The 22,826-nt window shown below is 50.5% G+C and overlaps 1 protein-coding gene across 1 annotated transcript in view; it reads right to left on the reverse strand.

Annotated features, from left to right (window-relative positions):
• ALDH1A3 (aldehyde dehydrogenase 1 family member A3) overlaps positions 1–16,093 on the reverse strand; it is a 36,591-nt gene extending 20,498 nt beyond the window's left edge. The window contains exons 1-6 of the mRNA XM_019726631.2: positions 15,885–16,093; positions 10,920–11,024; positions 8,549–8,689; positions 4,001–4,130; positions 3,612–3,673; positions 895–1,023 (exon numbers count right to left, since the gene is read on the reverse strand). Coding sequence (XP_019582190.2) covers positions 895–1,023; positions 3,612–3,673; positions 4,001–4,130; positions 8,549–8,689; positions 10,920–11,024; positions 15,885–15,983 — 666 coding nt within the window. The 5' untranslated portion in view covers positions 15,984–16,093. The remainder of the gene's footprint in view (positions 1–894; positions 1,024–3,611; positions 3,674–4,000; positions 4,131–8,548; positions 8,690–10,919; positions 11,025–15,884) is intronic.
• Positions 16,094–22,826: the final 6,733 nt, after the last annotated feature.

Genomic DNA, 22,826 nt, shown 5'->3' on the forward strand with positions numbered 1-22,826 from the left:
GACCAAGGAGGGGCTTGCTATTTCCCAAGGCCTAGTGTCTTCCCTGAAACCCATTATTTTAGAAAAGCAAGATCTTAGGACATGGTGCTTCAGACTTCCCTTTTTCTAGACACTGTTTTTTTACAGTTGTGATTTTAGAATCTATAAGGCTCATTAACATGACTTAATTGTGTCCTACATCACTGGTCCCAAAGTGGGAAGCCACTCAACTCCTGGCTGCTCCAACCTTACATCTAAGCAATAAAGGTCACGTGTCCTGAGCCTATTAGCTGGGTAGAGAAGGGAAACAAACCGCTCTTTTCTCCCATCCCTCTTTTCGTCATGTTTCTTCTTTTACATTTTTGTGATATACAAGCTGGGAACAGAATAACTGAAATGTGTTGCCCAGTGTGTCCCTTTGGGTCGACTGTTTCCCTGAGTGGTGGCTGCCTGGGGGAGGGGACGATCGCCTGCCGGAGAGCAGAGCACTGGGGAGTCTGGCTGGGCGACAGCCACTTCAGCGGGAGAAACATGGACCATTTCATACAGCACAAAGGCAAGACCCAAAGAACCTCCAAAGAGTGAGTCCCTCCCACGTGACGCTCCTGCTAATTCTCTAGAGAAAACATTTGGCCCTAACGTGTAGGGTTGAGCCCAGAATGAGAGATAAGTGTTCTCATGAAGATCAGTGCATGAACGGAGTTTCTTCTAGCTCAGTGACCACAGCAGAAGGAAGAACGTCCACCTGCCAAGTGAAACACAGGAGCCATTCCCTTCCCACTCAACTGAGAGCAGACGGCACTGTCACGCACAGCACAGCTTGGCAGGGCAGCTTTATCTTGTGGACGGTGGCCTGGTTCCGAGGAGTGGGAAAGTTATCAAGAACATACACGCTTTTCTTTTTGGACGCCTTACCTCTTTGATCAGAGAGCCAAGATAAAGGGCGGTGAGGGGCGTCTGCTCCGCTGGCTTCACCACCACGGTATTCCCACAGCACAGAGCCGGCGCCAGCTTCCACATCAGCAGCAGCAGAGGGAAGTTCCACTGCAACAGAGCATAGGAACTTGGGGGGCCCGGAACCACCCTGCTACCCTGCCCCACATGCCCAACAATGCCTCTGTGGAAGACACTTGCTTTGCACGGTCTAGATTTGGGGTACAAGGGGTAACATAGGAGTGTGCAATGGTCAGAACGGCATTCATGCCCAGCCCTTCCAAAGTGCATTCTGGGAGAGGCTAACAGTTACTCTTTGCAAAGAGGATTCTGCTATCCGTGTATTACCTTTTCCTTTTAGGGGTTTATAATGCCATCAGCATGTTAAAGCCTCTGAAAAGTCCTGCAGGAATGAGGCCTGCCTCTTCTAAACTCCGATGCCAGACAAGCTTTTTCTCTCCTCACAGAACACAAACTAACCACCCCCGCCCCACCCCTTACCCCCCACCCCCCACCCTCAGCCCGATGAACTTGTGCTTTGTGAAATTCATTCTGGGGAATGCTTTTCTTGTCATCTTTCAATTACAGAGGCAAGGATACTGGTATCACCATGACAATAAGCCTAACAAGAGCTAATGCTCACGTGTACCAGGTGCTGTTCTAAGCACGTCATGAAACTTAACTCATTGGATCCCTCCAACAAGTATGAGATGCTCATATTATCACTCCCATTTATAGATGAGTGAGGTCACCTTGGCCCAAGGTCACAAACCAGCAGGTGAAAGCCAAGCTTGTGTTCTCTTTGCTATACCGTTTCCAAAGTACCATCTTTGATAAGAGGAGATGAAACCAACTCTCTCCAACAGTGCAGTTTGCTTGATTCTAGCTGTCCCGAACCCCCACCCTTAAAAGAGTTCCTTCGGCTCTTTAGCGTCCAACGATGCTGACAGAAGAGCCCATCTGCAAACCACTCCCTGTAGGGCTGACCAGAGGTGGCCACCTAGTGGTACAGCTACTCGGCCACTCAAATTTCTCCCTCTACCTCCACCCCCAGCTCCGTCTGATACTCCTAGCACTGGACAATCACCATAAGATCCCGGTTCCAAAAGGGCCTGTGTGCTCGGCTAAATGACAGCAGGAATGGTTACCCCACTAGTGATCGGGCCCCTCTTCTTGCTGGATTCCCGCCCCTTAGCACAGAATTACCATCACCTCGCCCATCCTACAAATATGCACCTTCCTTTGGCCTCCACTTCTCCTAGCCTCTCTTTTCCCTCTCTCACATTGAAACTTCTTGGGAGAGCTGTGCCCACGTGCCCAGCTCCCTTTCCGGAAGCCCCTGCAATGTGGCTTTGTACCCGAAACTCCTCGATACTGCTCTCGGTGAGCAAATCCTAGAGTTGCGTCTCTGTCTTTACTTTCATTTCTATGTAGGATATGACCCTACTGGCCACAGACTCTTTCCGGAAATGTATTCATTTCCTGGGATGAGCCTGCCCCTGGCTGCTCGGGCTTCTGAGTGGGGTCCCTGGTGGTCTTGGGGATTTGGCCCCAGGCCTTCTTCTTTTCTCATTCTACGTCCCTCTTTGGGTGAGCCCTGAGCGTGATGGGCAGGAGTACCGCTGGGCTGACCATTGGCTACACATACCTCCAGCCTGGGCCTCACTCTTGAGCTCCAGACCCAACCATGCAAACGTCTAGGCTGACCCACCAGCCCCTCGATATCCCCGGCCAGGATTGCCATCACCTTTCATTTCACTGCACCCCAAAATCCTTCTCCCCCAGTCTTCCCATCTCACCAGTCGGCACTACCAGCCACTCAATTCCAACCGGGACCCACCCCCAATGTCTGGTTAACCACGAAACCACGACTCTACCACCTACGATGCTTTCCAACCCACGTGTCTTCTTGTCCCTTCAATGACTCCTGTCTTACCATTTCTTCTGCAGTGGATTCCTCCTTCTAACTGATCAGCCAGTTCCTCAGGGGGCAAAGGCTGGGCCCTTCCCTTCATGTCTTCGGTACCTGGCACCGCAGTGCCATGCCTGGCACATAGCAGGCTGTCAAATCTGTCTGCTGAAGGGGCACACATTCCTTGCCTCCAGGGAGTGCTTCTCCAGTCCTCTCTGCACGCTGTTACCTGTCCCCCAGCTCCCTGTCCAGCTGTTGCAGTGGCCTGGGGCTTCCTCCAGCAGACAAGCAGCATTGTCGCATCCCCTGGCACCTTCCTGGCTGCCCACTGCCCAGTTGAATAGAGTCCCGAGCCCTCGGCAGCCAAGGCACCATCTGACATGTGCACGCCTCCTCTTTCCCACTTTCTCCTGCTCCTAAGCTCTGGCCATACCAGCTGTCCTGCAAGGCACCCGGGCTCTCCCACACCCTCGCTCAGGCCATTCCTTCTGCTTGGAAACCCTCTCTCCTGAACAGTCTTATCCTTCACGGCCCAGTTAAGAGACTACCACCCTAGGGGTGCTGGCCCTCCTGTTTGGAATCTGTGCTGCTTTCTGCTGCCCTCCTGGAGTCGCCCCTTGACAGCAGGAATGGGGTCTAATCCATCTTGATAACCCTCCGGCACCAAGCTCCATGCCACTGAGCACGTGTGATCAAATGGGAACACACCAGAAATTGGTCCCAAAAGCCACAGGGGTGGGTCGGGGGAAGATCTACACAGATCTATCTAGAACAACCGTGTACTTACAGGAGTGATGGCCCCACAGACACCTATGGGCTCATGCCTGGTAAAACACATAACGTTGTCATCTGGAAGATGGGGTTACATGGAGGAGAGAAGGATACTCGTATTAGTCTAGTTTAAAAACTTTAAATAGTAAAAACACAAGAAAGAAACAAGCCCACAATGGTGTCAGCGCTAAGCCTTGTCTATGACACAAAGAAGCGATTTGAAACTCAATTTCCAAAGTAAAATGCCTTAGAGGGAAAGAATGGCACAGTGCCACTTCTTTTTGGGGACGAGGAAGGATGCCCTAGGGGAGAAGACCAGGGGCATCCTGAGGAGGCCACCTGGAAGGATGGGAAAAGAGCCCATAAAAGACCCCACCTGAGGCTGAGAGTCCTGCGCCGGCTCACCTGTGGGGATAGTCCTGCCCTGTATCTTGTCTGCCCACCCTGCGAAGTATCTGAGGGTTTTGATACAGCCCTCCAGGTCGATGAAGAAGGCGTGGAGGAATGGCTTCCCTGTATCCATCGTTTCCAGGGTCTGCAATGACGAGATGTCAGTCTCACACACAGTTTCCTTTTCTCTTTACCAGTCAGGTTGTTAAGGACGGGTTGGGGGTGTGAGGGTGGGCTGGGGGAGAGAGCACGGTCCTAGGACATTGCTCTCTGGACCTCCCTGCCCTCTGTGTCTCTTCAGAAAGCAAGACCCTACATTTAAAATGAGACCTGTCCTGGATAGTCACGGATGCTTTGATTTCAAAACACTGAAAGCTGGGGGTCGGCCGGAGCATAGGCGTGCATCCCCACAAAGGACAGCGGGCGTGAGGCTGTTTGAAGCCTCGCCGGGAAGGATGACACACTAGCATTTGGTCTTGCATGTGGAGCACAGTTGCCTCAGCTGTGTGACCTGGCCGCATAGTTCGGTGCCTTCCTGGGAAGCTCTGGGGAGGTTAGCTGGAGAGAGGCCTGGCTGGCTTTCTCTAACAAAGGAGAAAGGGAGGACATGGGTTCTTCCTTCTTGGCCCAGCTGACCAGCTGTGGAAAGAGTGACGGACAGAGCCCAGAAGGGTCATGCCGCCCGCACAAAGACGCAGCGCTCCCTAACTGGGCCGTGTCGCCGGATGCTTGGTGGGAGGGAGTGGACTGGCCCTTGGCGCTAAGGGAGGTGATTACCCAGGGCGATCATGCAGCTGCTCAATGGTGAGGATTCTTTTCTATTTCCAGCCTGGGTTTCAGAGGACCCCTTTGTCCCTCAGACAAGCGGCCCCAGTTGAGCCCAGCACTGACACCGCCCGTCATCTGTGTCTGCAGGAAGTGGCCACCCTGACACATAGCCCAGGGCGAGAATCTCGTTTTAGTTGATGCAGTGAGATGATGGTTTGCAAAGGAAGGGAGGCCCCCCGGCCTGTGCACCCATATGCCCCAGCTCTGAGCTTGACAGCTGTTTCCACTGCAAGCTGCAGACACAAAGGCTAACAGAGCCCGTGACTCCTCCAAGGTCATCCAGCAAGTCAGAGGCATGGCCAGTGCTGAACTTGGGGTGTCTAATATCCAGCCAGCACAGTGACCGTCCTTTAGGCCACTGCTCTGGATGTTTGCATCCGGAAAGACTGTGGGACAGCCATGTGGATGCTGGGCTCCTCTGTCTGACGTCAGCATCCTCAAATCAGGAGGCAGCCTCTTCCCTGGCGTGGGCAAGTCCCTGAATCGCTCCCTGCCTCAGTTTCCTCATCTGTAAAGTGAGAATAATCATGGGAATAGTGGCTGCCTCCAGGGCCGGTGGGAGGGTTACAGGAGTTAATAGCCACAGAGCACGAACAAGAGTGCTTGCCCACAGCAAGTGCCCTGTTCACTGTGGAAACGATGGCAGTAATAGCCAGCATGTTTACGGTCATCATCCCTTTGGGGACCAGACTGATGCTCGGCAATCCTCACTTGGGGACACCGAGAACACAGGACTATAAGTCGCTGAAGATGACAGTGGCTGGTCTGGCCGTGGGACGTCCTACCCCCTGCAGATGCTGCTCAGGGACCAAGCCAGGCCAAGGGGCATCCAGCACTCGGCACCTTTGGCTCTTACAGATTTATGGTGCAAGTGGGAACTTTTAGTTTCCAGGGGGAAACCCAATATTGCAAATCATGTCGAAATGGTTCCAGAGCTGGGCTCCTGCAGACAGTATCTGCGTTATTGGTCAGTGGGACCAATGGTTTATTCTTGGCCCTTTTCTGGAATGGGAAAGGGAGAGAAAGGCAAGGACTGTGGCATGTCATTGAGGGCACCTGTGCGGCGTCTCCCGCTGGGTAACCTTGGACAGGTGACCTAACCTCTCTGGGCGTCAGGGTCCTCATCTCTGAAATGAGATAATAAGTATCACAGGTGAAGTGCCTACAACAAGCCTGGGCCATGGTGAGCTGTTACCAAGCCCTGGCTGCTTCTCATTATTAACTGGGGCCAGGTTGCTGAGTGTACCGACAACATGCGTTTGCTGGGATGGTTGTATGGAATCTGTCCAAGGAAAACTGCGTCATGAGAGGTGTAGATGGGACATTCTTACAAACAAAATAAAAGATTTGCAGGTGAGTCGCTAGGACTGAAGCTGAGAAATCAAGTCGTCGCTATCGATGGGGACTTTTAAACAGTTACTGTGGCTGGACTGTGAGCAAACCACTTCTCCTAAGTCTATTTCCTTTAACTGTTTAAGAGACGAGTATGCCTCCTGAAAAATGAACCTCAGAATGTTCAGATGCCAAAGAATGAAGGAGAAGTGACAGAGGGTGCCAAGGCTTAAAATGAGGGAGCCCAGAAATGGGGCTCAGCTGAAAAAGAGAGTAAGCCGGGAGGAACCCTGTTTGGGGGCTCCCAAAATGAGGATGGGAAGAGCGAGAATCTGCGCCCCACCGCTTCAGGAACGGAGAGAAAGCGGGGCTGAGAGACCCCCCCACATCTCATTCTAAACACTGAGCACAGAAGTAAATACCCAGCTCTGTGAAAACCAGAATCAACAAGTGACGGAGAGAAGCACTTTGCTGCCTGAAAATGCCAGAAAGCCATGTCAAGGTGCTGTCCTATGATGTGGTCAAGTTTTAAAAACCATATTTGCCAGTAACTGTCTTGTCCCTTTCATGAGGTGGCAAAGAGCTGGATCTTAGCTTCCTGTGGGCAGCGAGGTCACGATGGCATAAGCTCCATCTGCTGTCATAACACCGTCCTGCCAGACAATGGGGCCGGCTGAGGGCGAAGGTGGCTTTCAGCCCCTGCTCCCTAAGATGATACTGACAGTTGAGGACAGGGTGGGGAGGGGTGCACAGGGCACATCCTCCCTAGCTATGAGTGCACACACATTGCAGACCGATGAGCTCATGCTGGGTGAGAACAGACATGTTTTTGAAAAAGCCAGTTTGGCAGCTTGAGAGTTGAGGCTGGCTTTCATTGCAGGAAGAAACCAGAGGCTTCTCGGAGAGAAACCCAGGGAGGGAGCTACCCTCACGCAGACTTGGGGCGAACATGCTGGACTGGCCAACTGGTGGTGGTGGTGGGGTGGGGGGGGGAACGGAAGGGCAGACACTCCCTCAGGGCAATGCATCCAGAGTAGAACCTGAGATACAGACTTCCTCCACCCTCTGTCCCCAAGACAGACAACCAGTGACAAGAGCAATTCCAGTGTCCTAGCTGACAGTGTCCTCCACGAGCGTGTCACTCGATTGTTTGGTCCTGATATCAGGAATCTAGTCAGATCAGGAAGAAAGAACTATTTTTCCAAACCAGTAGCCAAAAAGGAGATTTCCTCTCCTACCAACTGGCCTCACGGTTTGAAGCAAGTTTTACAAAGGAGTCTGAGCTGTACAGGGTTTCACATGCAGGTTGCAAAGGACCTCAAGGCATAAGGTGGCCGTGAATGTCCTCTGATCATTCACCGCAAGACCAAAGGAAGGTCTGAGGACCCCGTTAAATGAGGCACTTACAACTTAGAAACGTCCTCACAGCGGCATAGCCTGGGAGCAGCTCCACCGCATGGAGAGTCTGAATTAATATCCCTACTTCATAGCAGAGAAACTAAGGTACCTAGAAATTACTGGCCTGGAGGGTATGGAGCTGGGGTTAGAACCTGGCTCTTCAGATAGCATTACTATGAGAACCTCTATTACCAACAATAGCTGTCACCCATTTAGTGTTTACTGAGTGCCAGGGACTCTGCTAAGGATTTTAACTGGATTGCTCTCACAACACTTAGACACCATTATTAGTGACATTTTCCATGAAGAAATATATGCTCAGAGAGGTTAAGCAACTTGTGCAAAGTCACACAGCTAGTAAGTGGCAGAGCAGAACTGGGATTTGAACAGGTCTTTCATACTCTGAGGTTCATTCTAAGAAGGTTTCCCTGCCCTCACCATCATTCTACACATGTTCGCCACTGTCCAGTTCAAGAGTCATGCAGGGATGATTTTCAGGTCACATGGGAACAATTTTTTCCTGTGTTAAGTGGTGGCATTTATTTTGATAAGTATTCCAAAAACTAAAGCCAGCACATTAACCTGTGATTTCATGGATATTGTCACTGAGGATGAGGTTAAATTTAAGTCGAAAAGGGAGTCCCTGTAAACATAAAAAGTTAAGCTCATAAATGCATAGGTAGGACCAGGGTACGGCCCAGCCTATCCAGCTGTCTCTGAATGTCTCACGTCTGGGAACCACCGATGAAGCTGAATTTCCTCCAGGCAACGTCTTGGTCAAGAAGCTGAGCTGCAGGGAGTAAACGTCTGACTTCAAAACCAAGAGGGTCAAGTGCAGGGGCCAGGGCACCTGCCTACCTCAGAGTGCTACACCTCGCAGGACCAAAGAGACCCACCGCCCCACAAAAACCAACATCCTGGATCTCTTCTGCCATGCCTGTGGAGGACAGGATCCTCAGTAAGGCTGGCTTGTCCCACGCCTGCCCCGCGTGTGTGTGTACTCACAGCCAAGATGGTGCGGTCCCTCTCCACGAGGTCAGCCAGCTGGTGCAGCAGGCGGCCTCGGCTCAGAGCATCCAGCCGGCGCCATGGCGAGCCCCTCAGGAAGGCAGCTTGAGCGGCCTCCACGGCTTTGTCCACGTCGGCCTGAGTGGCCAAAACAACAGAGAGAGCATGTCACCTTTTGATGAGACTGCAGTTTGGGACATTGCCCCTGTCACATACAGAGATTAGCAAAGATCTGCGTCTGTCACGTGACAGAGGAAGGAGGGGAGGGCAGGCAATGGCTGGGGGCTTTCAAGTGAACGTTTTGCTCTTTACATCTTAAGTCCTTTTCAAGATTCCTCTTATGACCAAATATTAACTTTGCTTCTGATTATAAAAGTGTTTTAAAATAGTTTATAAAACCACTGACCTTAATGAAGTATTTTTCTTGGTGACTCAAGCAGGGAAAGATTTTCCACTTGCTAGCTCAGTTTGGACACACACACACTCTCACAGTTCACTAGTGAGGTGGGGACTGGCTGTGGTGGCATTTTATTCCCGCTGAGAACTGAGTTCTGACAGTGAGAATGGGGCATGAGTGTTTCTGTGGATCTGAGAACTGACCACATTGGAAAAATCCAAAGACAGGGAAGACCAGAAGACCAGGAGCACGTTTTCTCCCTCAGCCTCACCTATGCCCCAGGGCCGAACTGTCGTACCATTTTATAGACAGGGAACTGGAGATTCTGTGACTGATAGAAGAATGACAATCAAACTTTCTTCTTAAAAGGAAAGAAGTGAGAGCTGTTTAGAGTAATGTCACTCAGTCTTAGTTTCAGGAAAATGGGGTCCGAGGCTGACGGGCAATGGCTCACCCCCCAGGCCCCTGGGAGGTGCATTGGGGAGTGGAGACCCAATACAACCAAAAGGAAAACTCCAGTAACACCGCGTGTCTCCAAAGCATCTCAGGACTTGGAATTCTTTGTCCCAGGCTCTGGGGTCAAGGTCTCTCCAGCTGCAGGGAACAGGGCTGCCTCTGAGCCGTCACCCACACCAAGGGAGAAGCCAGAGCTTGGGACATGGGTCTGACTTTCCTTCCTGATACGTGTATGCTGCACCTGGGGGTCGCTCAGCATCATGGCCCCACCCCTCCAGCCCTCACATCTTCATACGAGCTCCTGAGTGCAAACATCTTTGTAAACACAGCTTAGCACGAGGTATTGCACACTGGACGGCCTGCACAGGTGTGTGCACTGCACACCGATCACAAAACTATGGCTGGTGGCATCAAAGTCAAGCCCATTTTACATGTGCCATTTACCCTATCCACGCCGAACACTGCCCATCCACTTATTAAGAACGTCTAGTGGTTTCTCTTCCCTCCTTAGAAAAGTATTACCTTCAACCTTTCCCCCGATGGCACTTATACTCAAAAGATGAAAGATACTTTATGGTTTTGAAATGTATCAAGGACACATCCAGTAAATCCCTGAGCTTCATATACAGAGAGAGGGTTCCCAAAAAATGTAAACACATTTTAAAAAAGGAAAAAACTATTAAAATTGTAATACTCAATATATACCGATAATAAAAAATGAATACAAGTCACGTGTGATGTCTGCAATGATAAGAGGTGCTCAAAGTGGTTCCCATCAGCGTCCAGACACTTCTGATTACGGCAAACTACTGCTTGAGCAACGCTGACCACAGTGTCCACTTGTATACATTTTTTTGGCACCCCTGGTATATGTGCGGCCTTATATAGTGTTATATATATATATATATATGTAATATATAATATAGCTCATATTATAATATATACACATACAATATATGCTATATTATATAGTGATGCTCTATAGTAGCTTATATTATAATACATATCCTGCACGACCAAGTAGGGTTATAGGGCCTACAGCTTTACACGGTCATTTCAGTTTCTGGTAGAAAAGACATCTGGCAATTACATGACTTTATTATCCCAGTATGACTTGGTTAGCAAGTCTTTTTCATTCAAGCATTTTTTTTTTTTTAAGTATCTCCTGCCTGAATGCTGCATTTGGTGAAACACACCACCAGCCGGAAATGCTTTCTGCAAAGCTCCTTTATTGCCTCCAGGTTCAAATAATTGATAAAAACCTTTCCTTTAAGCCGTATGATGAGGATAGCTGAGGTCATCCTCACAGAGGGAGAACCATCCATCAAAGGAGAGTGACTTTCTCCAGCACGCCGTCCCTAATTGATCCCGTCCTGGGCCCTGTGTCTGAGAAGCAGCCTGCGTGGCTCCTATCTGAGTGTGGGCCCGTTCTGTCTTATAGCTAAACCAACCCGCTCCCTTATCCTACAGTGGTCTGTAATTGAATTGCTCGGGGTGGGGGTAGGGGACACCGACCTTATCTCCTTCTTCCACTTCGCATATTTTTTCTAGCGTTGAAGGGTTATAGGTGGCAAACTTCTTTCCACTCTTGGATTCGTGCCATTCATTGTTGATGAATATCTAACCAGGAAAGGAAGTTGTAACGCGTTATTAGGCTTCCATCAAAATCATACGACTGCGACATGCTGTGGTCCTTCGGTAACGTCTCGTTCTTCACCACCGCCCACCTACCCGCCCGCCATTTCACAGATGGGACCTGGAGAGGAGACGGAGTCCCGCGCCCAAAAGGGAGGACGCACAGAATTACAATCCAAGTCTCTTGACTTTCAGTACACCTTTAGAGAATTATGTTTTGACTAACGTTATTCAGAATGTTTTTTAAATCTTCTCTCTCTCTCTCTCTTTTTTTTTTTTAAAGAAACCCACAAAAACGTGGATTCACAGAGGAATAACTGAGTGAGGTAGTTAATTAAAGGTGTAAGTTAAATACTACACCCTCATCGAGTTTGGGGGAAGATTAAATAGGTTTATATACATAAAGCATCCAGGAATCTGCCTGCCTTTGCCATGAATGCACATTAGCCACCCTCCCCCATTTTCTTTAGAATGTCTATTTTTATATTGGGCTTGATAAAAGCCAGTGTTGGAATACGAAGATAAATATTGGGGTTAGGAAGTGTTCTGGCCGTACAACCGTTTACATCCAGAACCAAAGAATTAACCCACAAAAATCACGTAGCTCAGAGCCTCTGTTATCTAGAACACAGCCAAGCATAAGACGGTTAAAAATAAAATGACATCATGAGCTAACTAAAAAGGATTCAATTTACAAAGTTCATGTACAGAAATGAGCGTGTGTACTATTTACTCGTAGTTTACTCCAGGTTCTAACAGCCTTAAAAAGTACCACATTAAAAGAGAGGACTTTTGGAAAAGAACGAGGCACAGAAGTGACATAATACGCAAAACACCTGACAGCATGGAGGACCCACTGCCCAGCGAGAGGACATGTAATCTGCTGCAGCAGCTTGGGACAGCCTGGTCATTAGAGCTCATCACGGCCTCAGAAATGCCCCAGTCGCTGTTATGGATGAGGCTCTTTAGAAGCATTTCCGTCAAATAAAATGTGGTCAATAATTTCAACATACAGAACTAACTCCTCAGATTCCATTGCTATATCTTTGGTTCCCTTTGAGTCATTTAAAAGGAAGAATTGTGTCACTACAAGGCAAATTTAAATTATTGGGAATTGTATCCAATTGGATTTTATTCAGTGAGCGTGTCCTCACTCCCCAGTGAAGACAGATGAGAGGGGAGGTATCTCATCCAACGTGTGGCTTGGTTACACCCTCTCTCCTGGGTTCTCCTGTGAAGATCCCAACACTCCCTGGGAAGGAAAGCCGCTGGTGGAGACCGTTTGCTAACTCTCCCTGGAAAGCAGGGAAGTCTGAGTCTGGACGGGACGAAGACAGAAGACCAGATCTGGCCAGGGAGGCGGGCAGAAGCTCCCCTCACCCCATTGAGTGGACTCCAGAGCTGAGACCGTCCCTCGACCGTAGGACGTGCTCATCTGACTTCTGGAAGCTCAGCACCTTCAACGTGAGGCCAGGCCCCCAGGGAAGCCCGCGGAAAAGGCCAGGCTACAATTACAGGCTTATTCTTCCAGCTGAAACCAAACCCAAGAGTTCACTTTTGCCATCCAGCAAGCAATCACTCGGTAACAGTGAGAAATTAATAAGTGGGAAAGAGTTAGGTTAGTGCGGGGAGAAAAGAGCAGCCAGGAAGAGAGGCCCATTTGTCGGAAGATGAAATTTCGTGGGTTAGATAATAGAGACTGTCAGTGAAAACTGCTGATTCTAGGTCCTTCCTGGTATCAATTCCAAGGGGGATGGAAAATGAGAAGGTGGTAGAAGAGAATATAAATAAGGGGATGGAAACAGATTGCAACGATCAGATGTCTGTTACACTTCGTCTCCAAGCGCGTTCCTCCCCCAAAAAATTACTTGGTCGTTCATGACATTGATCCGTAGTCCTTTCTAACCCGCAACTTAAAAAAATGCAGACCGCTCAACGCTAACCATATTTTCCCATCACAATGTTTCTCATTTAGAAAATATATTTATATATTTTTTTATACAACACTAGTAAGTAATCTTGTAAGTGGTTTCTCTCCACTAAAAGCAAACAAAAACACAAATAAGGAAGGGGTCAATGAGTGTGGTCTACCAGTTAGGCTGGCTGTATTGTGTTGCACCCCAAATCAGAATAACGAGTCTCGAAAAGAAATCGTTCCCCTTGATTTGTGAATGGGTATGAAACCAACTTTAGAGAGGAATAAAATTAAATGGCATTGAGCGGTGGACAGCATTCAGATTTGACTGAAGGAATGGCATGGCATGTTATCTGGACTGAGCTGGAAAACCACAGTTGTTCTGAGCAGAAGGGTGCCCTGGGCGAAAGGCAAGATGGCGGTTACACGAGTGAGTTCTGCGGGCGCCCTTTACAGGCACTTCCATTGCACCTCAGCTCAACTCAAAAGGAGTATGTGTTCAGAAAAGAAGGCTTGAGGGCATTTTATTCTTTGTAAAAGCGATCATAAAAAATGGTGTTTTTTAATGGACCGGAAAATGTTAACAAGAATCTCTGCTACTAGGAGAAATTTTATGAGGAAATGAAGGAGCCCTCTAAAGTGAAAGGGGTTGTGAGCGTCTGAGATCTGTGTGTGGGGGGGTTCCCCCCTCCGCCCTCACACCACAGCCGCACAGCAAGCCCGATGTTAAAAATGTGAGAACAAATGAAGACGCGCTGGCAAGGTGATCGTTCTGGAAACAACTTACCCTGGGAAATGGCACCCTCAAGGCTAGGACTCAACCCACCACCTCTGGTGTGTTCTCTATTAGCAGGAAGCACCACAAAGCAGGTTTGAAAAGTAACAGACCATTACCGGTTTGCACACTCCACCCCTCCCGCCTGCCTGCCTCGCTTGGGTCTCATTTCTGTCCTCTGTGTCTCCCCGTTCTTTCATCTGCCCTGTCGGTTGCTTGTCCATCCAGAAGCTCCCTAAGCATAGCTGTCCTGCTGCTCACCCTCAGCTATACCCCACGGGCTACCCGGGTCCCCCAACTGCTGGGAGTGGGGCAAGGAGGTAGGGGGTTCTTTGCAGAGGTGGGCCCAGCGCAAGGACAGAGCAGGCAGAGGCCTCACCTTCCACAGGGAAGGAGGGTACAGTGGCCCGGTGTCAGGCTGGGGCCGCCATCATGGCCTGGGAGCCCCTACGGCTCCTGGCTCTCCAGTTCCTTCCATCTCATCGTCAGCCCTCGGCCTTAATCACATACCCAGTTCTGAGCCACTGAGAAGAGGGGGCACCTAGCAAGATGAAAGACACCCATCTTTCTGTGAATCTGCTAAGATCCTGGGGCCCTAAGGAGTTTCAGAGAAAGAGGTAAACTCGTCCTGTGTGGCTGTGTCACTCTGCTACGACTCCGAAAGGTAAAGAGGAAAAGGAGACTCATATATGTCATTTCTGGTTTCTATATTGTTTTTGAAAAACCCTATACAACAAAAATGAAAGAAAACACGATCACCAACAGTGTTAGGGTCTAAAAATAATTAGGTACTAGTCTCACTGGTCCCATAATTTGTGTTGGAATTTTCGCTCTGAAGCTGATACTGCTAAGGAAACTACATTAAAAATAATCTGCAGCATTTATGGGGACGTGTCTCTGCTGATTACAGAGCCCTCTGAAAACAGTTAATTTAAATGTCATGTGATCAGAAGCCCAGCCGGCATTAAGTGCCAAGAGACCAAAATCTGAAGGCCACACATAGTGGTCGGCAACTTTCTCCGCCTGATTAAAACTATTTGAGAGACGTAATTGCTACTTTTGAAAGTAAAATTGACGGGGGGAATTTTCTAAGTGCTGTGTCAGCTGGAGTTAGGGGCTATGGATTAGATGCGAAAATAAAAGGGCACAAAAGTTGGGGAACGTGAAGCCAACCGTGATCGCTGTCTGCGCCCCTGGCGGGCCCCCGCCCCATTCCACCGCCTCCAAACAGCCTCGGGGCCGCTACGCTCCCAGCCTGCTCAGCCCCGCTTGAGGCCTCGCCATCTCCCATCTCCGTTTCTGCCCGAAGCAGGTGGTCTCACCGCTTTGCTGACGCCCCAGCCTCCCGGTCCGCAGCCCCAAAAGACAGAGAGCCTCGCGACTTGGTAGTGCGAAGGGGCCCTGCCACCCGTGCGCCGCTTCCAGGCCTATATCGGAGCCCGTCTGGGAACGCGCTCTTACTCTGTCACCACCAGGGCCTCGCGGCTCCAGGGCAGTTCTACCGGCGATCACCTTCCCACTTCCCTTCGCTGTATTGGTCAGCCCGGGACAAGCTAAGCACAGGAGCGGCCCGACATTTGTCCCTTTGCGCCCCAATGGCATGTTTCCGGATGAGCCTGAGCTCTCAGACCGTCACTTGGCGTTCCCGGCATCCTGTGACCCTCTGGAAGACAGACCGGTTCGGGTCCGGACACCCGAGTCCGCTGTGCCCGAGGCACCTCGGCCGTGCACTTCTGCCCGCCTGTAAAGAGGGCCCTGCAGGGGCACGTCGGGGCCGCGCCAGGAGGCAGCTGGCACCGTGCGGGCGCTGCGCAGCCTCCCTCGCCCGGCTTTGAGGCTGAAAGCGCTTGAGCCCCGCCGCCCAAGAGCCCGCCTCGGGGTTCGGATCGCTGAGGCCCCCTCGGGGAGCGCGGTAGATGTACGCCGCGAGCAGGCTCCCGCTCCGGAAGCCCTGCACCGAACGCGGCTTCGGGAGGACCCGGCCCAGGCAGAGAGGCTCAGGTCCCGAGTGCCCGGCGAGCTCAGCCGACAGTACGCTGCACCCTCGGAGCGAAGCAGCGGTGTGCGGTCCTGCTGGTCCCTAGTCCCCGCCATCCCGGGTCGGGCAGCCCAGCGCGGAGCCAGGCTGCCGTCGGGTGGGACGGGCGCACCTCACCTTGGTGAACTTGACCTCCAGGTTGCGGATGGGGCGAGGCAGGGCAGGCGGCTTCTTGTCTGGCTGTCCGTTCTCCACGGCCCCGTTGCTGGTGGCCATGGCTCCTCCGCGCTCCCTGGCCTGAGGCGCCCGAGTCTTCGGCGCCGGCTCCGTGCTAGGCGGTGCAGCCTGCTCGCGGGGTGACAGCTCCAAGCCGCTTTATGGAGCGCCCCACGCCTCCCGCCCGAGGGGGCGTCTAATTGGCTGCCGGACGGGAAGAAGGGAGGGCCAGCGGGAGGGGAGGGTGCTGGCCCGCCTCACCCCACCCCGTCCGCCGCCCCTGCGGGAGCCCTGCCACCGTGCCGTACTCTCCCCCACCCGGGAGGCTGCCCTTGGAGGAGCTCCCCCAAGCGCCGCCGGTCCCCGGAAGTTCCAAGACGCGGGCACCCGGCCGGGACAGGTCGCGGGGGCGTGGGTACCGCAGCGCCCTGCTGTCTCCCAGAAGTCGGGAGACTTCGCGGGCGGCACCTGCCGCCCCCTGCCCGCCGCCGCCGCTCCGCGCACACGCCCAACTTCGCCTTGCTCTGGGAATGCGCACCCGCCGGCCCGGGCCCTTGCACCGCGTCTGGGATCCGGGCGTCCGGTGGGGTGGCCCCGCGTTTTTGCCCACGTGCCACGGCCTAGAGGCAGCGTGCTGTGTCCCTGCTCGCAGGACAGACGCCCGCCGCGACCCACTCGGCCCGAGCTGGGCCAACGGGCAGGCGCGCCCTGGACAGGGCTGGCCGGGAAGGAAAAGTGTGTGGCTCTTCCTGCGCCGCGCTCTGGAGCCCGGGTGCCTGGGCCTCTGACCTTCACAGGCGCACAACGCCTTCCAGCCTGAAGCCCTGGGATGCAATTATTTTGATTTTTAAAATACATGAATTATACCGCAATTTAAAAAAATGAACAAAAGAGAAAGCACATGGGCTATTTGCAGGTTTATGTTTTAAGAGTGGAAGCTTTTGTCCAATAGGTTGCCCAGGGAAACCGAGGCAGGTCCCCCTCTATCGTTTTGCCCTTTGGGAAACGCTCCACCCACCCCAGGGACTTGCCCCAGTCCCATCCGAGACACGGAAGCCGCTCCTCATGCACTCATCCCTCAGGCTTCTGGAACAAGGATGTAGGACTAGAACTAGGGGGCAAAAGCAGTGGTTTAATCCCCAGAGAGGTTCAGGCCCTCAGTCCATTTCCTTCTGTGAGGAATCTCTAGTGATAGGCAATGGGGGTACTCCTTACTGTCTGAGGGTCCTTCTGTTTGTTTGGGGGGGGGGTGGTCAGTGTCCATCTCTGTCCCCTCTCTCCTTCCTTCTGGATACTGGAGAAACTTTTAAGCTTTTGCAAACCCCTCATCAAACCACTTACTCTTTGGGGGTGAAAAGGGCCTGTACTGTTATGGGTTAGAATGCACAGGTGAGGCAGGGAGAGGGGATACTGGGTCCCCTGAATGGGTGTGTTGATGGACATTGCTGAGTCTGTCCTTGATACCAGATCACCCACTGTTATGACTCCTGGAGCAATGCTGCCTCTTTTCTCAGCTGTTCCTGCCGATCCCTCGGTCCCCAGTCAGGACACCCCACTCAGGGTCTGGCTGCAGACCTCCCTACACCTGGGCCAGGGATCCACGGTTGGTGGGTACAAAAGCATCAGAAGGCTGCAACTAGAGAAGCTTTCTAAACTGAACCCCCATTCCAGGAGTTTCTCTGGGATCCAGGTTGGTTGAACTTACGTTACTCCTACCAGAGCTTAAAAAATCCAAAAATGCGTGGAGGAAACTTAATGAAGTAAGTGCTGGACGATGCGTGGAGGCCTTCAGGCTGGAGCTTGGCTCCACTCTGCTCCCTCCGACAGAGAAAATGGAGACTGTTTGCTCCAAAGTGGTGGGAAGCCGCCACTTACTCACCACGAAGCCAGGAGTGTAGGTTGGTCACCTCACCCCCGAAGACACCCTTATGACCCACAGCATCTGACCTTGGGAACCAATTGCAATGACTCTGACAGCCTCACCTGCAGCGCCGCCTGTGGACAAACCACACGTGTGATCCGGGGAGCCTGGGGTCAGAGCTGGCACTCCGCTGCAACAGGCAGCTCCCAGAGGGCAGGGCAGGAGGATGGGCATGGCTGAGACTTGTCCAGACCAGCAGGCTATCTCTGCTCCCCTGTCTTGCCACTCAGTGGGAAACATGAAGGCAAGAGGCTCTTCTCCCCATTTTCCAGGTAGGTAAGCAGAGGCATGTGGATACTTGCCCAGAGGTCACCCGCAATGGAGGAACCCAGGCCAGACTGTGTGGGGGAAGGTGGTGCAGGGCGTGGAGGCGGGGTGTCTCTTACCTTCCTCTGCACTCTTCTTTCACCAAGGTGAGCACCTGTGTCCTGCTCCATGTCACCGAGCAGCAAAGAGCACAACGAAGGTACAGGTACAACATGGTAGCAGCGTCCCTTTAGGCTGTGCCTTTCCTAGGAATCAAACCCCAAGGTCCTGGCCTCAGAGGTGATGACCATGGGTGCTAGGGGAGAAGGAAGAACCATTTCCTGTTACAGTTGGCCACTGGGTGACTGGATGGCAGGGGGATTTACCTGAACATCCAAGATGCTGGAGGCCCAGCTGCTTCTGACCACATCCCTGACCTGGATGCCAGCTGTGCGCTCTTGGGTTCATCACTCTGAGGCTTTAGTTTCTTTTTCTGAAAAATAATCTGAGGCTTTAGTGTTTGTTTTTTTTTTTTTTTTCTGAAAAATAATCTCCTTCCCACTTTACAGTGTTTGGGAAAAGCTCAAGCAAGAAAAGCGTGCGAAGGAGTGCTTTATAAACTGTAAAGTGCTTTATACATGCCAGTTCCTCATTTTCCTCTTTTTCCTGGAGACTGATTTCTCCCAGCAGACTTTTCTTCTGGGAAGTTGCAAGTTCCCCTGGGTTCTCGCTGGCTCATGGAAGCTTCCCTGGTCAACAGTCACTGTGCTAATTTCATTGTAAAAATACTATTTTTAGTTGGCTTTCAGCTCTGTGGTGCTTGGCTTCTTGGCGTGTCAAATTATCCGAGTCCAAGGCATTCCGTGTGGAGGGCAACCTATTTCCATTTTTAAACGCGTAAACCTGGTGGGGAATGTTGTGTTCAGTCACACATGTAATTCACGATGGTGACAATAATGGATACCCCTTTTGTTTTCCTTTATTTCAGGCCTGGTACCTAAGCCTCACTGCGGGTGCCCAGAGGCCTTCTGAGGGCCCCCCGCAGTCCCAGAGCTGAGGGCCAGCTGCAGAGCTGTGTCCCACAGGCTACCCATCTCACCCAGCCCCCGGGAGTCAAGGCCAGGCTGTGGGAGCTGGGTGTGTGAAGCCTTTTGCGGAAAGCCAGGCTCCTTGGGTGGTTCTCTGAAGTAGGGAAGCAGCGTGGCTCTTCAGGGCAGGTGACCTACCCTCAGTTTTCTTGGCTATAAAATGGGCAGACAGGTGGCCCTGAGGTAAGGGAAAACTGACTACTGCGAACACCGCCCTGCTAGTGTCAATGAAATTGGTTCCATGCTTCGTGTGAATTATTTAGTGTTGCCCAAACGTGACTTGAGTAGGGAACTAATTGCCTTCCATCCTCGCTAGAAACTAAGATCCATCAAGCCTGCTCTGTGCTCCTACCTCGGTCTGTCCTCAGGGAACATGCAAACCGATTCTTTTCCGGCATATTTTCATCAGTGATGACACCAGAGGCAGGAGAACCCAGGTCTGAGGAAGACAGCCAATGGACACCTGACCAAGTCAAAGGAAATGAGGCCAGAGTGCGTCTCTCAGCTGCTTTCTCTTAGGCCCTCAGGGGAGACCTTTCACACACAATTAGTGGTCTTAGTTAAATCAGATTTAGACCCGGTAGAAGCAGAGAACTAAGCCCATAAAAGTAAAGAGGAAACATCCAAATATTTGTGGGTCAGGGCTTGATTAGGCCTCATGAACACACAGCCAGATGGTTCATGGCTACCAGAAAGTTCCCCCTGGTCCACCTGCCCCAGGAACTGCTGATGATTAAGAGTTGTGACAAGGCCAGGAGGGAGCATGGCAGATTAGACAGCTGGTCCACCGCCCAATTCTTCTTTCTTGCCAGTGGAACTGTGAGGTCAGCAATGTGCTTTGTTTAAACATAGTTTCCAGCCTCTCTTGCAGACAGGAGTGCTTAATGAGATATAAGCCAAGTCTTTGGTTTGGCTTCCAAAGAAGCTCTTCACATGGGGCTGAGTCAGCTGAGAGGGGCTTCTTCCTTCCCGCTGCCTGGAACATAGACGTGAGGGCTGGGGCTCCAGCAGCCAACTTGTGACCATGAAGCTTTTCTGAGAACATAAGTTATATGATAATGACATTAGAGGAGGCACATAGGAAGAGCCCAGGCCCCTGATGAGCCTGGGACCAAGCTTTGTGTCCTGGATTTCCTTTCTTGTGTTTCTTTCATGTGAGCAAAGGGTAAATCTCTCTCTTACTTAAGCCTGTTATTTGGTCCTTCTGTTACATGTAGCTGAACCTAACCCAAAGTGATACAGCTGGTTATTTAACCTGTGCTCCACCACAGGAAAAAAAAAGTTATAAACTCAAGTGGTATAATTATATCATTTTTGTACAGAAAAAGCAGTGCATTAAAAAATCTTATCACCATCTCTACTTTTTTATGTTAATCAAATGCTTTGAACATTCTGTGTTCAGGTTTAGAGCAAATTAAAAACCAAAGACAAAACTAACCCTGAGATGGAATAAATGAAGCCACAGTTTTAACTGCCTACATTGGATGGTGAGGTCCTACCCAGGGAAGAAATTCCTTTCAGAACAAAGTCCTTCATGGAGCTGGGCCGGCAGCCCCTCATCTTATGGTTCCCATGGGTATTAGCTGTTGGGGCTGCACCCTCCAGCCTACTGAGGAAGGTACCAACGCTCGGAAAGCTGACATAACTGCATAGACTTGGAAGCTGCATGCGAGGGGCAGCACTTCACCCAGGCAGCAAAAAGTGAGACGTCTGGTGTTAAAGTATATAAAATGTCACTACATTTAATCTTTGCATCTCACTGGTAAACATGCCACACTTCTCCATTCCACCATTGGACTTTCTCAGCGACACAAGAGTCCTTTGCAAACTTCCCAACCCTCTTCAAAATTCAGGGATTCTGAGCTTTGGACCAAATTTGAATGATTTGGGGGTTTAAGTTCAATGCACTTGGGACAAAATGCACTTCCTGGTTAGAAGGAAAGGCATTTAAGGGGCTTACAAAAAGGGTTCTGGAAGATTCTTGGACACAGAGTGGCTCTCACTAAACAATTGTGCTGAGTGAAGCCTAAGTGAATCGGAAACATACATATTAAATTTCCCTTGAAATCCACAAGGGCATAAAAATGTCGGGAAAGGGGGCTTAGCAACATACAGTTTGCCAAACCCAAAATGTTTGAAAACGAATTTGAGTGCGTTAGTTTGATGAATCACCCTGGGGCTTCCCTAGCCCAGCCCCAGAGTGACAAGCCTTCCCTCCCACCTTTCAGCCAGGACTCGGGGCAGCACAGTGTCAATTACCAAAGACTCTTTCTTTGGATGTTTTCCATCATTTGAAGCCCAGGGTGGATAGAAGGTGGGGAGTGGAGAGGTTGTTAAAATCTGTATTCTTGTGAGATAGCTAGGGGGTCCTTTTGTAGTTGTGTCTTGTGGTGTTAAAGCAACCCAGGCAGCATTCTTGAGGGTCACTGTAATCAGAAATTCTCTATGAAACACATTGGGTCTTGTCCTGAGTTCAGGCATAAGAGGTGGGAAGCCTATTTGTGTATATTTCACCGAGATTTTTTTGATCTAGCATTTTGGTGATCCTCAAACATCCACCCTACCCCCAAGGGAGTAGATTAATTAGTGACCTATAGCATTTTCAAATTTATAATGCTTTTCATTTTGAGCATGTATGCAAGCAATTGAGTTTGTATTATATTACATATTATTCATATATATTATATTATATTATATTATATTATTATATTATATTATATTATATTATATTATATTATATTATTATATTACATTATATATTATGTTGTCATCAAACATACTTTATCAATGAAAAGAAAATGGATTGGATACAATGTATTTTTCACCAGTAACAGTAAAGAAGCATAAATATTAGGAACAAGACACAGAATTATAGACTCTACACGGCTTAATATGCATTTTATTTGAAGTGTCCCGTGGACACTTCAGTTGTTATGAATTTCACTCCACCTTTTCTCCCAAGGAGTACCACCAGCCTTTGCACCTGCTTGCTATGTCGGATTCCATTGCACTTCTCCATTTGGCCACTAGGTGTCACAGGACCAAGTTGAATAGAAAATTGCCGCTAAAGTTCGTTCTGTGAGAAAAAGGAATTCCCCAATTTAGAAATAAAGTGTGTTGCACAAGCTTCTTTACCTTAGAATCCCCCAAACTTCAGTTGTACCATAGACACAATGCTAGAACTAGTGATCAGTGCCCAGACTAGCCCACAAAAACCCCCTGGCTTCTTAATGGGTCTAACATGGGTTCCTACCTTTGAGAGACCTATGTGGGGTGACTGCTCAGGAAACATGTGGGTCTGGACCCTGAGCTTCAACAGCTTTCACCTCCTCTTCTGGAAATGGGCATAATGATTCCTACCTAGCAAGGGGGTGGGGGAATAAACGAGAGACAGGTGTGCTGTGCCGAGCACACGTACAGTAAAACAGGAAGACATCACGGCTGCCCAAGTCATTATTGAACTGACAACGCCAGAGCCTGCCTGCCTGCCCTCAGCTCTCCGCATCACCCCTGCCTGGGGAGCCCCCGTTTGCATCCCTTCCTGCCTCCCTTACAGGTGAGACAGTCAAGGAAATTTGCCAAGACGGCAGGAAATAGATTTTCGTAATGTCAATGGATAAATATGTATAAGCCTAGGTGTTCGGCCTC

Source organism: Rhinolophus sinicus, linkage group LG13, assembly GCF_036562045.2.
Source record: "Rhinolophus sinicus isolate RSC01 linkage group LG13, ASM3656204v1, whole genome shotgun sequence".
NCBI classification, from domain to species: domain Eukaryota; kingdom Metazoa; phylum Chordata; class Mammalia; order Chiroptera; family Rhinolophidae; genus Rhinolophus; species Rhinolophus sinicus.